The 18,226-nt window shown below is 41.4% G+C and overlaps 1 protein-coding gene across 1 annotated transcript in view; it reads left to right on the top strand.

The window, feature by feature from the left end:
* The first annotated feature begins 2,761 nt into the window (after window positions 1-2,761).
* The window catches only part of CFAP58 (cilia and flagella associated protein 58), a 97,664-nt gene continuing 82,199 nt past the window's right edge, over window positions 2,762-18,226 (top strand). The window contains exons 1-6 of the mRNA XM_055299868.1: window positions 2,762-2,770; window positions 7,695-7,976; window positions 10,105-10,253; window positions 13,519-13,675; window positions 14,706-14,900; window positions 17,184-17,321. Of these exons, the coding sequence (XP_055155843.1) occupies window positions 2,762-2,770; window positions 7,695-7,976; window positions 10,105-10,253; window positions 13,519-13,675; window positions 14,706-14,900; window positions 17,184-17,321 (930 nt within the window). The remainder of the gene's footprint in view (window positions 2,771-7,694; window positions 7,977-10,104; window positions 10,254-13,518; window positions 13,676-14,705; window positions 14,901-17,183; window positions 17,322-18,226) is intronic.

Consider the following 18,226-nt stretch of genomic DNA (forward strand, 5'->3'; position numbering starts at 1 on the left):
CCACAACCTGATAGTCTAGTCTCCATATGTGATCAGGTCTCCTGTAAACACACAGAGCAGTCTGAGTCATGTTCACTGCCCTATGTTTACTTCATTTCTATTATCTTGGCTTGCAGTTTGGTGCAGACTGCTTCTCCAGTTTCATCTGCCACCTCTCCCATCACCTCCATGCACATTATGCCTCAACCATATTATGTCATGTTTGTCTACCACATATACAATTTCTGTTCACAAAGGAGATATAATTATACAAATGTGAATTTTCCTCAAGTTAATTGATAAATTCAGTAATGTTCCAATTAAGATTTCTCATGAGGAACTTGAAAAACATCCTGAAAATTATATGGGGTGATGGAATTTCACGAGAAGCCAGTGCAGTTTTGACAGAAGACATAGGGGTGGGGGACTTGCCCTTCAATCATGATGACTGGCTATAAAACCATCATAATAAAACCTTGTAGTACTGGCATAGGAGAAAACCAGAGAGCTCAGAACAGACCCATCTATGTTAGGGGACCAAGATGTTGAAAATGTGCTCACTCCACTGAGAAAAAAAATTGGCTCCTTATCTTACACCACATGTAAGAGTGAACTCCAAATGGACTCAAGAACTGAATGCTAAAAAATAAAACTATGAAACTAATGGAAGAAAATGATAGAGAATCCCTCTATGACCTTCCTGAACTTGGAGTTGAGAATGTCTTGTTAAGTCATTTGAAAAGGCATATAAAAAATTTAAAAAAAAAGAAAAAAAATGACGGGCTACAAAATGAAGGATTATTGTCTTACAGAGGATGTTACAAGCAAAGTTTCTAGTCTTTGAAAGCAGATTAATGTCCAGACTTTACAAAGACCTCTTGTAAATCAAATCAAAAAGAAAAAAAGCAATTGAAAAATAGGCAAAGGCTATAAATAGAAAATTCACAGAAGGGGACCCCCAAATGGCTTATAGATACATGAAGAAATATTCAATTTCACTAGCAGTCAGAGTGATGCAAAGTAAAAAAAAATATGTTGACACTACTTCCATGATAATTGACCGAATTTATAAAATTGGCTAATTAGATGAGTCAGTATTTGCAAGGCACTTAGAATAGTATCTGGTACTTAGTAAACCCTATGTGAGTGTTTATGAATAAACAAACTACCATGTGCTGGCAAGGATGGGAGTGGAGGACAGAAACCCTTATATTATGCAGTGGAGCAGAGTATGGTGCAGCAATTCTGGTGTGCAATCTAGCAGTACTTGGTGAAGGTGAGTACATTGGAAAATAGTGTCCACCACTGGGCAGATGAATTTGAAAAAGGCATATCCTCTGGGTGGTTATAGCTTTCTTCTAGTTTCATGACTTGTCCAAAGAACAGAGCTTTTGTGGGAAGAAAAGGGCACATCTTCCTTCAGCAGGGCACATGGCACAGGATAGAGTAGGGGCTGAGTTCCAGTCCCCACAGGTCCCTTGGCTGGATGTCTTTGTACTGGACAAATTGCATAACCCAATGTGATGGCCCTGTGCATCCCCTGCAACCTCACCAATCTCATTCCTAGGCATATATTTCCTCGGAATTGCACGTTGGTCCATAAAAGACCATGCCTCAAGGATGATTATCACTGCATTGTTTGTGGTATTGGAGAGGTGGTGGTAGCCTTGGCATCCATTTGGGGAATGGACGTCACTTGGGTGGATGTCCAATATGGAAGACTATGCAGCAATCAGAAGTGATGAACTAGGATTGCAACACGAACCACAGAAGGACAGATGCAGAAAAAGAATATTGAGTGAAAAAAAGAAGAGAATGAGATGATTCCTAAAGTCCAATAGCTTTATGAGACATTTAAAAATACACCAATTAAAAGGTATACACTTTTCAAAAATCCATATCCATGCACAGCAGCATGAATGACTATGGGGCTGAGGAAGGGTGAGAGTAAGAATGAGGATAGAGGGAAAAGATAAAACAAGAGCCGGGTCTTGCACGTTTCATGAACCAAGTTTTTTAATCCACCTTTCAGTACCTGAAGTCTGTAGGGGGTGGTGGAGGAGGGGGAGAGGGAGAAGAAACGGTCTTGGGAGCGGAGGCCCAGATGAAAGGTAGCTTTTCACAATGTGGCTCCACATTCGTTTTCCTAGGGTGCATCGAGCCCTGCACCCTATTTTTGTCACCACTGGCGACTAAACCTTTGGAAAGCAGGGTCTGTGTTTTCTCTATTTTACTTTCCCCTCCTTGTCTTGCATACAGCAGCTGCTTCATTAGGGTTGAACTGACTTGAACTGAGATGATTTCTTGTTCTCGCGACCGAATGTCACAGAGAGCAGAGGGTGGCTGCGGTCCTTCCCGAAGCCTTTGATCCACATTCCCATCGGCTGGCCCTAGCGGCCTCCGGGATCTGGCCCCTGCCCTCTCCCCGGGCGCCTCTGGCACGCACCTTGGGGTTGCGCGCAGCCTCTCGGAGGCCCCGCCCCGTCGCATCCTTGGTCCCGCCCACTCCGGGCAATTTGCATACGCCTCTAAGGAACGCCCCCAGGCGCCGGCCCCGGAGGCCCCGCCCCTTCCCCATCCCCAAGTTTCCCTAGGGGGCGTGGCGGTTGCCAGGCGACGGGAGGACGCGCCGAGCGCCGGGTTTCTGCCCCCGTGCGCGGGATACAAATAACGTGGCGCCCTTATAGACGCTGGGGGGTGTGCACAGCCCCTTCCTCAGACTCGGGCCCAGTTTCCGCGGTCACCACAGCAGGCTTTGAGGCCACCCCCAGAGAGCGTCAGGATGGCCGAGGTTAGGAGTCGTGCCTCTCTCTCTGTTGTCTCTCGCTCGACTCCTCCCCGACTCCTCCCCCTGTCGGCTTATCCCCTGTCACATCCACGGATTCCCGCATTCCCGCCATCCCGCGTTCTATCCCCACCCGCAGCCTCACCCCACCCCTCTGTCTCGTTGGTTCTGGCCCCTCTACCTCCTGTCTCACCTTCAACTGCGTAGACACCTCCCACCTCCTCTCTTAAAGTTGGCGCTGTGTGAAATGTAGTCTGAAATTCATGAATTCCTAGACGCACACCTGACAGGCACCCGCCCCTTTGACCCGTAAGGTGATACCACAGGAGAGGGACGCAGAAATGTTGATGTCTCACTGGCTGGGGGGACCTGGAAGAAGGCTTCATAGATACCCACTGTCACCCTTATTCACTGACCTCTGTCTGCCTGTCACACCACGATTCCCTATCATCCGGTCACCTGCTGTGAACACATCTCCTTTAAGCTCTTCTCCCATCGCGGAGGCCCTGTGTCATCATTGATCACTGTGTTAAAATCTTGTAGCATCCTTCACTCCCTCACTTCGTAGTATACTCCATCTTTAGCCTCACTAATGAGGGGTCGTTTCTGCAGCCCCTTTATTGACCCTTTGCCCATTAGCATCCTCGTTTGTGATTTGTACAACCTCGAGTCCCTGTCATTTGCTGGTCACAGTCCCCATTCGTCATATCCTACCCTATTCCTCCACTGTCCCATCAAAGTCCTCCCCCATCTCCCCTGTCACAGGGTCAGTCTCAACCAGGGTCAGCTACATAATTGGTGGGGCTCAGTGAAAAGTGAAAATGCAGAGCCGCTTGTTAACAAATTATTAAGAATTTCAAAAGGAGATAGCAGAGCATTAAACCGAGGGTGGGGCTTATTGAGCAAAGGGTTCCTGTGCACCCTGGCAGGTTGTGTGCTCATGAAATCAGCATGGTCCCTCCATCATCGGTCATCACCGTCATGCCCTGACCCCTATTCTAGTTCCTTCTATCTCCTCTGCACCATTCACATCCTCATCATTCTGTCTCCTCCACATCGAGCCTCTCCTTATAAGCTCCTTCCTTCTGTGGACAGAGCTTCCTCCTTCTCTTAGCATCCAACCCCTCTCCCACCCTCCTCTTCTTCACTCCTGGGCTCCTTGATCTCTGTCCCTCTTACATCTGCACGGTGGTGGCCACCACATTCACCCCATTTCCCTCGCTTGGTCATGTTCCTTTCCTCTCCATCTCCTGTTCCTTCATTTGCTTTTGAGCACTCCCATCCTTTCCCCCTCACAAGTCATCTTGGTTCATTTCATTCTTCTTCATAAGCCCCAGATACTCACACCATGAACAAATGATTTCCCAGTCTCCCTTCCCCTTCATGATCTCCTCTCATTTCTTCCCTTCTTCTATTTTTCTTCTCTCACTCGATGTCAGCCAGGTTTTCCTCACCTCTGCTTCCAAAGTTTCCATTAACACTCTGGCCTCATTTATCATTGCAGCTCTCCTGTCCTTTTTCCTTGTCGTTCTCCCACTAATTGGTATTCCCAGCACCCAGGACAGTACCTGGCAGATAGTAAACACTCGAAAGATAGGTGTTGAATGAAGGAACATCACAGTTCCTTTCTGACTAGTTCATGTTGAAATTGTGCTTCCAAAATAGAAACCATTATATGCTCTGACTGTGTAGAAATCAACTGGTTATTGGTCACAGCTCAGAGGCTATTTTTGCTGTGCTTTTAGCATGGTACCTTTTTAAAAATGTCAATATGAACAAATCTGTTCATAAAAGTTCTTTTTAAAAACTTTTCTTTGTTTGATGTTTTTCCATTCCTGTGGTAAGTGCCAGACGTACAGGGAAAACCTCGTCTGCAAACAAATCATTAGGCTAGTGATCAAAGGCTGACATTAATACCATTTACAGGGATGGAATTGAGAACATTGCCATGATAAATTTTTTGTGTGTGCTCATGTTTAGCATCAACAAGGGGAGAAAACACAGGGCAGCAGCAGCACCATATTTTCTTAATACGATTTTCCTCTCCTTTGTGGAATGGTTATAATGTGATGTCTGCAATAAGCTGCTTTTAGTCAGGAAGAAAACCTCTGTTGAGTTTAACATTAGTACTAATGTTGTTATGCAAAAATGTTATAGATATGCTTGTTACTCTACATCTATTTTAAGATGTGGGTTCTTTTGCTTGGGTGTCATCTTTGGAAATCAACAGAAGTGTTTTTGGAAACCAAAAATACGTAGACTTTCTCTATATCGGGCAAGACAGGCTTGTCAAAGCAGAAGGTAAATGAGATTGCTTACCCTAAATCTGCAGGGCGAATTTAAATTTTACTTTATTTTGGGGATTAGAGAAATAATCTCAGTTGATTTCTTTGATTAGCGATAGAGTGTTGATGTTGAAGCTCTTTTTAGGATTGAACATCAAAGCATAATGATGCATCCATAAATAAGGCTTTTCATACCTTATCAGTTCCAAAGTCTTGCATGGCCTACGATTAATCCACTCCATATCCATTAGAATTCCATTCAAGTCCTCCAATCTGCCCTTATTTCCTTGTCTAGTCTTCTCTTTCCTTCTCCCTATCATACCCCTTACACTTCAGCTGCTCTGAGCTTCTTAACCAACCTCAAATCCTGAATACTTCCTGGGCTCTGAGCATTTGTTCAAGCTTTGCCCTGGGCCAAACGTATCTTTTCTCTCCATATTTACCTGTGAAAATTTCACTCTCCCTTCTGGGCCTGCTCAAATACCACCTCCTTTAAGAAACTGGCTTTCATTCTTGCTACTGGGAATAATTCCATCTTGTGTAGAATTTTGAAACCATTTTATGGCAGATATCAAATTCCTTACTTCCATTCTCTGAAAACATATCCCATCAACTATTAATGTAGAAATTCCCTGTGGGAGAGCTGTTTATTCCTTACCTTTGTGCCTCCTACAGGCTTTATCAACTTACACAGAGTAAATGTTCAATAAACATTTGCTAAATAACTAAACAAATATATTAACCATTTATATTATAATAAATATATTAACCATCCCTATTTTTTTAATTTTTATTTTATTTTTGTGCTGTGTCTAACAAGAAGAAGGTGTATTAGTTTGCCAGGGCAGCCATAACAGAATACTGCAAACAGGGCGACTTTAAACAGTAGAGATTTATTGTCTCACAGTTCTGGAGGTTAGAAGTCTGCAATCAGGGTGTCGGCAGGACCTTCCTTGCCTCTTCTGGCTTCTGACAGTAGCTAGCCATCTTTAGCTTTCCTTGGCTTCCAGCTGCCTCAGCCTAATTCCTGTGTCTGTCTTCATGAGGCATTTTCTGTATTTGTATTTCTGTCCAAATCCCATCCCTATACTTTTGTTTTATTGAGATATAATTGACATGTGACATTGTATTAGTTTTAAGTGTACAACATAATGATTTGAGATTCTATCTATCTATCTATCTATCTATCTATCTATCTATCTATCCACAACAAGTTTAGACATCAGTCACTACACGTAGTTACAATTTTCCCTCTTTTTATAAGGACACCAGTCCTGGGCGCCTGGGTGGCTCAGTGATTGAGTGTCTGCCTTTGGCTCAGGTCGTGATCCTGGGGTCCTACTGAGTCCCGCATGGGACTCTCTTCAGGGAGCCTATTTCTTGCTCTGCCTGTGTCTCTCTGCTTCTTTCTCTGTCTCTCTCATAAATAAATAAACAAAATCTTTTTTTTTTAAAGGAAGCCAGTCCTATTGGATTAGGGTACACTGTATTCCAGTATGATCTCAAGTTAACTAATTATATATGTAATGACTCTACTTCCAAATAAGGTCACATTTACAGTTACTGGAGGTTAGAACTTCAACATATATTTCTGGGGGACAAATTCAACTCTTAACACTAGAGAAATAAGAATTCTTATATAACTGACTCCTAGGTTCTCATCTAAGTTTCATCTCATAGCCAGATCTGCTTGAATTACATCTGTACGTCTGGACTCGCGTGCGCTCTCTCTCTCTTTTATTTTTATTTATTTATTCATTTTTTAATTTTTATTTATTTATAATAGTCACACACAGAGAGAGGGAGAGAGGCAGAGACATAGGCAGAGGGAGAAGCAGGCTCCATGCACCGGGAGCCCTGCCCCACGTGGGATTCGATCCCGGGTCTCCAGGATCGCGCCCTGGGCCAAAGGCAGGCGCTAAACCGCTGCGCCACCCAGGGATCCCCCCCCTTTTTTAAAATTCTTTTTTAATTTGTTGTCCAGTAAGCACAAAAAGCAAATCTGGAGAAGCCCTGTGAGCATGGCATAGGGGGCATCTCATAAACCTGTGGAGATAACCGTGCCTAATTATTTTAAGAAATAAAAATGATGGAATATCTTTTAGGATACTATTCCATATTTCAGATGGGGTTCATTGTATGTGTGATTTCATGATCTCAACACCAAAATCTCCTGATAGCTGACCATAACATGCCATGGCTTTCCTCTGCAGTCCTGGGGCCAGTAAGAAGTGGAATGAAGTAAAATCAGGGCTTGGAATAATCCTAACAGCTATCAAAGTTTATGAGTGCCTCCTGTTTGCCAGGCACTTGGCCAAGTATTTAACATAAATGATCCTATTTAATCTGCTTGTTGATACCATGTGGTAGGAAATATATTATTATTATTATTATATAATGTATATAATAATTAATTATAATAATATTATAATAATAATATTATTAAAAATCTTATCCTAACACACATGTGTACATATATGCATGCATCGGGGGATGAATAAAATGTTTTTCCATCATGTAGTTTTGTCAGTGACTTTTATTTTGCTTCTGTGAAGATTTTGTGTTCATAGCTATTAACAGCAATTCCCAAATAGTAGCGATGTATATGTTGCAGTACTCATTTCCCTCCCTGCTCTTTTATACAGGGTAAAAGTGAAAAACTCGCACTGGAAGAAACTGCATTTGAAGAAATCGAAAGGGATTTTCAGGAGGTTCTCAATGAACTTTCAGGAGACAAAAGTCTGGAGAAATTTAGAATTGAATATGAGAAGCTTCATGCTGTCATGAAAAAGTCTTATGACAATGAAAAGCGTCTGATGGCCAAATGCAGAGAGCTCAACGCAGAGATTGTGGTTAATTCTGCAAAGGTTGCCACTGCCCTGAAGGTCTCCCAGGATGATCAGACCACCATCGCATCCCTGAAGAAGGTCAGTGATCTTGTAGAAACAGAACCCAGGCAGAGCTGCCATAAATGCATCCTGTATTTAAAACATCCTTCTTTCTTTATATTGGCAGCTCTTGGCTGGTAGTAAATGAGTTATTAGGTGAAAATTTACGTGATTTATATATTTCACTGTGCAGGAAATAACGTAGAACCTTACTGGCTTAGTTTCTAGGAAATTCTGGGTTAGCAAAAAAGAATTAGAGGTAACTAAGTATAATACTAGGGACCTTGGTATGTCTTGTTTGATATAAGATGAGTAATTAAATATCTCATGATGATAGCTTGTTAAACATTTTTTAAACGATATTTTCATATTTTTGCTATTCCCCTTGTTTTAGGAGAAATTAACTTGAGAATTCCTAGATAGTGATTTTCACGATCGTGCTTCCTTCTTGATCCTCCCAGTTCCTCATAATGGGAGAGCAGGGATTCAGTCTGGGAGATATTTAGTAAATATGGTTCTGTTTTACCCTTTATTTTTTTATTTTCAAGTGTGTTGTATTATTTTGAGGGTAAAATGTAAATGTTCTGGGCGGCCTGGGTGGCTCAGCCGTTTAACACCTGCCTTTGGCCCAGGGTGTGATCCTGGGGACCTGGGATCGAGTCCCACGTCGGGTTCCCTGCATGGAGCCTTCTTCTCCCTCTGCCTGTGTCTCTGCCTCTCTCTCTCTCTCAAGAATAAATAAGTAAAATCTTTTTAAAAAAAATGTAAATGTTCCTTGTGATTTCAAGGTGATGAGAGATTAAGAGACTTTAATTTATAATTAAAACCCTAGTGATGAGAAATAACTCATGAAGTTTTTAAACTCCTTGATATCATACAATGAAACATCACCCAGTTTATCATCACCCAGTTTAAGTGAATTTCCAACACCAACGCATATTATGACATCTGTTTTCTTAGAAAGGACCTTTTTAAAAGTGCCATTTTCTCCCTACTGCCATTTTCTCCTTTTGTCCAAAAAAAAACAATAAAAGAAGGCTTTAACTCATTCTATGATAATAAAAAAACATTTTTTATTGTAAATTAAAAAATTGGAAATGGAAATCATGAACTGGTTAAAATATAATTGGTGATTGAGACATAACTTCATATAATTGCATTTTCACTTAAATATCCTTCATTTGTTCTGCTGAAAATAGTACATATGGTTGCTACAAAAAAATACCCTATAGTTGTTTTGAATCACTAAATTATGTGAAGTTATCCAAGACTCATTTCTCTCTCTAATGTGAGTACGAATTTATGTAAATATTCTCTTCCAATTTTATGCCTTGTCAACATGAAAGTGGGTATTGTCACCTTCAGCTTATAGGTTCTTACATGTATAAAGGACTCACATTCCACTTGACAAAATTTTGCAAGAAAATTGAGTGGCAGGGTAAAACTCATGGCTGTTGCAACATTTGCTTTTTTCACTTATTTGAATGGCTGAAATTCACTTTTAAGTATTTATGTTGATATTCCTCATTGCATTTCACAACAGTAAGAAAAGCCAAACTGCATGAGTTGTTTCCATTTCCAGCTAGGGGCTTTGTTTTTTTCCCCTGTGAGCATTTGATGAGAAGGCCTGAGCATGGGCTTCTGGAATGGGAACCACCAAAGCTGTTGTATACAATTAGACGACAGTGAAGACTACCTTGCTATGAATTGTTCTAAAGTTGACATTGCCATCCAGGATCACTGACTTGGGACCTGAGGACAAAACAGATATTTCTATTTGGAACTGTCAGGAGCTTCAAATTAAATTTGAAGCTTAGATCTAAGGTCAGTCCTTAATTTTTTTTCACAAAAATATCTGGACTTGGAAAGCACAAACTTTCATTTTTAATTTTGTAAACCTATATTAACACATATATCCCCCTAGTTATAGCAGCCCTTGCAGGATGTGAGCCAGAACCCCTCCTAAAACTGCTGTTTAGTATTGACTAGCTTGTGTTGAGAAATTCAGTAAGTCAATATAAATGGAATGCATAATGTATAATATGTAACCTTCTTTCCCCACAAGTGATTACTATATTGGAGTTGTTTTATTATTCTGTTTACTCAGTTTATCTTGCATCTGGATCCTAGTTTGTTCTTTCTCACTGATGTCCCATGGCCCATATAGGAAATTGAAAAGGCCTGGAAGATGGTGGACTCGGCCTATGACAAAGAGCAGAAGGCAAAGGAAACGATCCTTGCCCTGAAAGAGGAAATAGTGAACCTAACCAAACTAGTGGAGCAGGGGTCTGGATTGTCCATGGACCAGGATAGCAAGTAGGTCATGACTCTTGATGGATTGAACTTGCTTTTGGGAACAGCCTTGGGGCTTGCAGTGTCACCTTGAATGTTTTTTGTTTTACAGAGTTTCCTTCTGTGGTGGTTTCCTGGAGATTGTTTTCCATCTATTGCTATTTTTTACAAAAGAATTTATTTATTTATTTGAGAGAGAGAGCGAGCAAGCATGAGCAGGGGGAGGGGCAGAAAGAGAGGGAGAAGCTGACTCCCCGCTGAGCAGGGAGCTTGATGTAGGGCTCCATCCCAGGACCCTGAGATCATGACCTGAGCCAAAGGCAGACCTTTAACTGACTGAGCCACTCAGGTACCCCTATTTTTTGTTTTTAATGCTCCCTTCTCCATACCCAAGAACTCCTAATTTGTGTGTGTGTGTGTGTTTTTAAGATTTTATTTTATTTTATTTTATTTTTTTAAAGATTTTATTTTTTTATTCATGAGAGAGAAAGAGAGGCAGAGACACAGGTAGAGGGAGAAGCAGGCTCCCTGCAGGGAGCCCAACGTGGGACTTGATCCCGAGTCTCCAGGGTCACGCCCTGGCCTGAAGGTGGCGCTAAACCTCTGAGCCACCCGGGCTGCCCACTAATTTGTGGTTCTGTTAAACTTCTAACTCTGAAGGAATATGGGCTACAACTTTTTTTTTAAGATTTATCCATTTATTATTCATAGAGACACGGGGGGGGGAGAGAGAGAGAGAGAGAGAGGGAGAGAGAGAGAGAGAGAGAGGGGAGAGAGAGAGAGAGAGAGAGAGAGAGAGAGAGAGAGAGAGAGAGGCAGAGGGAGAAGCAGGCTCCATGCAGGGAGCCCGTCGCCGGACTCCATCCCGGGTCTCCAGGATCACACCCTGGGCTGAAGGCAGGCGCTAAACCACTGAGCCACCCAGGGATCCCCTACAATTTCAAAATGAGTAAATGTTTTAGGTTTATTTCTTTCAAACCTGTGTGGAATGGAACTGGCTGCCTTTCTGCTCCAATTTCCAGCTTCTTCCTCCTCCCCCCAAACCCCATGATTATACCCATCACCATCCTTCCTACTTCTCAGATTCTAGGCCAGGAAATAGGTTCTAGGCTATCCCTTAAAGCTTCATCTTGTTGATTCTGTCTTCCAAGTATCACTTCTATTTTTCCCTGCTCCCTATCAGCAGTGCTAATGCCTGCTTCGGGCCTCTCATTTTCTGCTGGATCTAGTGATGGACTGCTAATTAGTCTCCTTCCTTCAAGGAGACATCTCCCCTCTTCACTATCTTCCATATATCAGATTTAGGCTTCTGAAATGTGTGCCTGTGTGCTTCCATCTCTAGCACATGTTCCAAACACCTTTAATAGCTTCCCATTCCCAAAGGACGCAGCCTTGTCATTTAAAAAAATATTTTATTTATTTATTCATGAGAGATGCACAAAGAGAGGCAGAGACATAGGTAGAGGGAGAAGCAGGCTCTCTGTGGGGAGCCTGATGTGGGACTTGATCCCAAGGCCCTGGGATCATGACCTGAGCCGAAGGCAGACGCTCAACTACTGAGCCACCCAGGCAACCCTGCAGCCTAATCTTGAACATGTCTTTCAGGGCCTTCCTTACATAGATCTGCCATGCTAAATTCATGCCCAGAAACACCATGCTGCTTATGCCCCCACACCTTAGAACGTGCTGTTTTCTATGTCAGGAATGCTTTCTCTTTCTTTCTCCACAGAGTAAACAACTATGCAAGACCCATCTCAAATACCATCTAATTTCATCACTATCAGCATCTCTGTTTCAACCTCTTCCCTACCCCTAGAACCAATGACTAAGCACGAGAGTACTGTTTTCTCTGTTTCCATAGAACCCAACATCTAGGGATCCCTGAGTGGCGCAGCGGTTTGGCGCCTGCCTTTGGCCCAGGGCGCGATCCTGGAGACCCGGGATCGAATCCCACGTCGGGCTCCCGGTGCATGGAGCCTGCTTCTCCCTCTGCCTGTGTCTCTGCCTCTCTCTCTCTCTCTCTCTGTGACTATCATAAAAAAAAATTAAAAAAAAAAGAATTCGAACTTTTGTTTTTGGAGAAGTTGAATGTGGTCTTGAAGTGTCCTTATTAAATAGTTATGTTCTATCAAAGTTATTGGTAAGTAAACATTGTCAGATTACTGTGCTTCCAATGGTCATTTGATGACTGCCAGTGGCAAGTGCCTCTAGTGCAAGTTCTCTGCTTTCTTGACTCTCACATAGCTGCCTTGCTTTAGAACTTAATTCTGCTGCACAGATCAGATCAGACATAGTCTTTCTACTTTCAAAATGTTAATTCTGTGGAAAGTCATGTCAAATCATATGTACTGGTTTTTGAAATGTAGAAGTAACTGTTTATGATTAAATCAACAAATATTATCACATACTCTCTAATAACTGGCATTGTGAATGATTTTCCAAATTTTCTTCTTAGGAATGTCTTATCTGGGTTACATCTCTTTGGGAGAAACTAATCTCTATGGGTGAATGGAGAGAAAATTGGCAATGCATATTATTTGCTTATGTTTATGCTTCATTTTAAACTTTATGGCTGTGATCACAGTCCTCCACCGAACATAGTAAACAAATAATTTCTTAAATTAATATATCCTTAGGGTTAATTACAAGAGTTGACAATAGCAATATAATTGGGACGCCTGGGTGGTTCAGTGGTTCAGCGTCTGCCTTTGGCCCAGGGTATGATCCTGGAGTCCTGGGATCAAGTCCCACATTGGGCTCCCTGCTTCTCTCTCTGCCTATGTCTCTGCCTCTTTCTCTCTCTGCGTCTCTCATGAATAAATAAATAAAATCTTGAAAACAAGACAAAACAATAGCAATATAATCTTACTGTAACAAATTCAAGTAATACAAAGGCATGGAAACTAAGGAGGAAAAATTATCCCTCCAACTCTTCCAACCCTATATTACACTTTTCAGAGATAACCAGTCACCAGTTTCAATTTTTTTTTGGACTTCTACAAAAATGCCTACAAAACACATATACATGCATATACACAGACAGTGTAATTCTTTAAAGATAAGAAAAGAGATCATATTATATATATTATTATTGGAACTTCTTTTTCAGTTAATAACTCATGAGCAGCTACTGTGTCCACGACAGGGCATAAAAATCTTTCTCTTTCACACCTGGATAGTGTTAGTCCTGGTCCCGAAGTCTTGCCTATGAACATGAGCTCAGAGGATAATATGAAGGACTCCTGAGCAGATGGCCTTTTAGTCTGAGTCCTGTGTTGTTCTTTTTCAGCATCCGAGATTTACTGAAGTTCAAAGAAGAAGTGACGAAGGAGCGAGACCAGCTCTTGTTAGAAGTGGTGAAATTACGAGAGTCTTTAGCTCAGACCACTGAACAGCAGCAGGAAACGGAGCGAGGCAGAGAAGAGGTGGAGCAGGTCATCAGTCAGGTCTGCTCTGCCAAGGAGGGCAAGATGAAAGAACCTTCCAGAAGCCCTTCCTGTGTTGTTCCTCTGTTCGATTTACTGCCTTGTGGCCAAACGAAGCATCCACAGTTCTGGTTGTTTCTCTGGTTTTACTTCTGCAAGAACAGTTATACTTGTGCATTTCCTCTCAACATTGTGTATCTGAGAAGTCACTAAGGGCACTGCTTACAATTTTGGCCCAAGAGGATATCCTTGGAAATAGCCAGGATGCCCTGCTTTTGGGAAGGGTGGAAATAGGCTCTTCTCCTTTGTAAGGACTCTTTTATTAAAAAAATAATTTATTTATTCATGAGGGACACACAGAGAAAGGCAGAGACATAGGCAGAGAGAGAAGCAGGCTCCCTGCAGGGAACCTGATGTGGGACACGATCCCAGGACCCTGGGATCATGACTTAAGCCAAAGGCAGACACTCAACCACTGAGCCACCCAGGTGGTCCTGTAAGGACTCTTTTTGAACACTTTTACATAAATTCAGAAGTCAAGTAGATGATTCACACGTGCAATCTCCAGAAGAAAAACATGAGATTCCTTTGAGCATAAGATAACAAATATTTTTTTGTAGATTTTGGCCATAATGATAAAACTATAATGCTGTTTTTAGTAACATCCAGGACATGTGAAACATAATTTCATATTAAGGATAGCAGGAAACATTTTATTTAGATCCTATTAATAGAGAATTGTATGAATTCTTTCCATGTTTAACTTCTCTAGAATTCTGGGCTTCCATATTTAATTGGATTTTATACCTTTCTTTGTGGATTTGTTCCCACCATCCAGGTGGTATTTGGTGTGAAGTGTCTGAAAAACAATATAGAATATTCTTGGAAAGTTTTAACATTAAGGTTCAAAGATAACTGTCCTGCAGGGGAAAGGCTACTACAAGGGGACTGTCCTGAAAATGTAAGATTTGAGAAAGGGAGAAGCTTGGCTGGGTGAGACCTGTCCTGGTGTGGGCTTCATCTCTTTCCTCTGTCCTTTCTGTGTCCCTAGTTCCAACAAGAAATCCAGCAACGTCAGAATGAAGCTTCACGGGAGTCCCGGAAGAAGGAGAAACTAGAGAAGGAGCTTAGGCAGATTCAGACAGACATGGACACCAGGCAGACAGAAATTAAGGCGCTACAACAGTACGTGCAGAAGAGCAAGGAGGAGCTTCAGAAGCTGGAGCAGCAGCTGAAGGAACAGAAGGTGCACTGGGTGTGGGCTGTATGGTGGTCCTTGCAACAAGAAGGGTGCCTTTGGAGCACTTGGAGTTTTCTTTGGAAAGCAGCAAACTCCCTTCATTAGAGATGTGAGCAATACAGCACTTAGCACTGCATTGCTCTTTGGACAGCTCTTATAGGTAGATATGACCACCCCCCTCCAGCTCCAATGGGTTAATTTCTTTTGAATCTTCTATGGATCTATAATATACATATAGGAAAGTGTGTAAGTCACAAGTGTATAGCTTGATGAATTTTCTCCACTTAAACACATGTTGGTCACCTGTATCCAGCCCAATATACACCACCCTAGATGTCCCCTTGTGCCCCCTCCCAGTCACATGCTCCCCAAAGTTCACCTCTATGCTGAATTCTAAGCAGAGTTTAATTTTGTCTGTTTTTATACTTTACAGAAATGCAATGTGTACTCTTTTGTGTTAACTTCTTTTGCTCAGTATTCTGTTTGAGGGATTCATTTATGTTGCCATGTAGTTATAGGGCGGCATTGTCCAGTATGGTAGTCACTGGCTACGTGTGGCTATTTAAGTTATTTAAAATTAAGTAAAATTAAAATTTTAACTCCTCAGCTGCATGAGTACCACTTCAAGTGTTCACCATACTGGACAGCACAGGTAGAGTGTGCTGTATCCATATCACTGTTAAAACTTCTATTGGACAGAACTCAATGGGCCATTCACACACATAGTAATCATTGTGTGACCATTACATGATTCATTTTTAACAGGCTTATTTTTAAGTTTAAATTTTAGGAAACCATACTCAGTCTTTATGCATTTTAAAATGGTACTACTTTTAACATTTCCCCTAAAATAGCTGTTTAAGGTAACATTTGAGTTACAGTAATAATTCTGGTCTGTCTTTTCTCTTTCCTTTTTTTAAAGATTTTTGTATTTATTTTAGAGAGAGACACAGAGAGAGAATTTGTGCGTGGGAGCTGGGGGAGTGGCAAAGGGAGGAGAGAAGCAGACTCCCTGCTGAGCCCAAGGCGGGGATCCATCCTACAACCCTGAGATCATGACCTGAGCCGAAATTAAGAGTAGGATGCCCAACCGACTAAGCCACACAGGCGCCCCTCTTTTCTCATTTCTTAAAGAAGCAATTCATGTAATTGAGAAAAGTCATTTCTTGAAAATATTTTCTCTTAGGAAGGTTCCAAAGAATTGCCAAACCATACAGTGTTTTATCACTTACAAAATAGATATTAGAAAACGTTTCTTTGCCAATTGCCTCATTAGTTTTGTATAAAGCCAGAAATCAGATAGGTAATATACAATGTGCAAGTATCCACAAGAAAAACATGAGACTTCTTTGAGCGTGAAATTTGAGAGGTTTTTGAACATCATGATCAAACTACAGTTCTATGTTTAGCAATATCCAGGACTCACGTAAAACATAATTTCATTTTTAGCGTAGCTGGCTATGTTTTATTTAGTCCCTATTGACGGGAAATTGGATGGATTCTTTCCGTGTTTAACTTTTGCGTACATCAAGTTATATTTTGGAATAATTGTCTAAACTATCTTCTCTCTTCTCCTTTCAGCACATTTGATATGTCTCCATCCTCCCACTAGTCTGCCAATAGAAATGACTCCCGGCTCCCCCAAATATAATCGTCTTTTTTTTTCTTTTTTTTTTTTTTAAATAAAACCTTGTCTGCTCAGGATAGTCAAGGTAGGGTAGAGGAAATGACACTGACACTAAAGTCAGGTAGATTGAAATCATTGCACTGCTGTTCCACGGTTTTGAGTTCAGTTGGATTTAAGAGGAATTGTCTCTGTGTTGGTGTCAGTGAATTGTTCTGCTCACAAAAATGTTGTAGGCATGTTAATGCGGGATCTGCTTCTGAAGATGTAGCATCCCAGCCCCACAAATGATAAAACCCGTTTGAATCTCTGGCTCATTTGCAATGATTATAGCAATTGTTGCATATGCGAAGCTTGCCAAATGGCAAACAGGCATTAAAATATTTATCCGCCACCTGTGAACAAGACTTCCCAAGGCTCTCAGAAAAAAAAATGATGCTCTCTGTGTTATTCATTAGAAGACGTTGTTTTCCTCAGCCATTTAACATTTATCATATTTGAGTGCATTAGTGCTTTCACTGGGGATAAAGAACAATTTCTACAAAGACAAAAAAGAAGTGTGGTTGCTATGATCATCCCAGGAGATTTGCAGGGCCTCCTGCGTGGATATGCAGATATTGTGATCAGATTAAAAAGCATTAACCAGCTCGTCATGCATCTTTCAGATATTGAACGAAAGAGCTGCAAAGGAACTGGAGCAGTTTCAGATGAGAAATTCTAAACTTCAGCAAGAGAATGAACAACACAGTCTGGTTTGTGAGCAGCTATCCCAGGAAAATCAGCAGAAGGCATCGGAGCTCAAAGTAAACACCGTGTGACCTATCTGTTCCCTAGCACTCCCTCCTTTATTCCCTATTAATAGAGGTTTACCATTGCGGTTGGACCCCTTGGTTGCGTAACCTGTAGTAGCCTTGATATATTAGAGGCAGGCGCCAGTCTTAAGTGATGGTTTTCTGCCTGGAAGTAGATAATTTGATGACTTCCATTCTTCTAAAACCACAAACCTGAATGTCGATTATATGATTATGCAAATATTTTTTCGAAAGCAAGCCCAGATGCTCATCTCTGTAACTTAGCCTTGGAAATAACTAGTTGCCCTGAGCTAGACATCATTTATATGAGTGAGTAGCAAAGAAGTCAGATTATATTTTACTACTTGTATGGAGAAGGTGGAATGGCAGGGCTGGGGATGGACTGGTGTTATTGGGTATCTACTTCCAGGATTGTACAACCATGATTTTTACTTTCATCTACTGCAAATTTCAAGACAAGCTTCCCATTTTTCTCCCTGTCTTCAATGAAAAGTGCTTGAATCTTATGTTTGGATAACAGTTTTATACTTGGGTACATATTGTATACCTACACACTTAACAGAAGGGTTTTATGTTTATCACTGATTCTGAAAAAAAAATCCATAAACTCTTCTCCAGTTATGTTAGGATACTAGGCATAAAATGAGTGACTGATCAAAAATGATATATATAGATTTGATCAGTGAATCATAACAGTTTTTGCATTGTAAGCCCTTTTGACAATCTGAGGAGAGCATGTACACACACACACACACACACACACACACCACACTTATTTGCACATCTTGCATCTTGTTTGGAATACAGTTTAATATTTCCAGGGTTTTTCTGTAGTCTAACCACAGGGTCTGGATTAGTGACTATTGAGTTAGAACATCCTATCGTTCTAATTGGAA

The sequence above is a fragment of the Nyctereutes procyonoides genome, unplaced genomic scaffold (genome assembly GCF_905146905.1).
Source record: "Nyctereutes procyonoides isolate TBG_1078 unplaced genomic scaffold, NYPRO_anot_genome, whole genome shotgun sequence".
NCBI classification, from domain to species: Eukaryota; Metazoa; Chordata; class Mammalia; order Carnivora; family Canidae; genus Nyctereutes; species Nyctereutes procyonoides.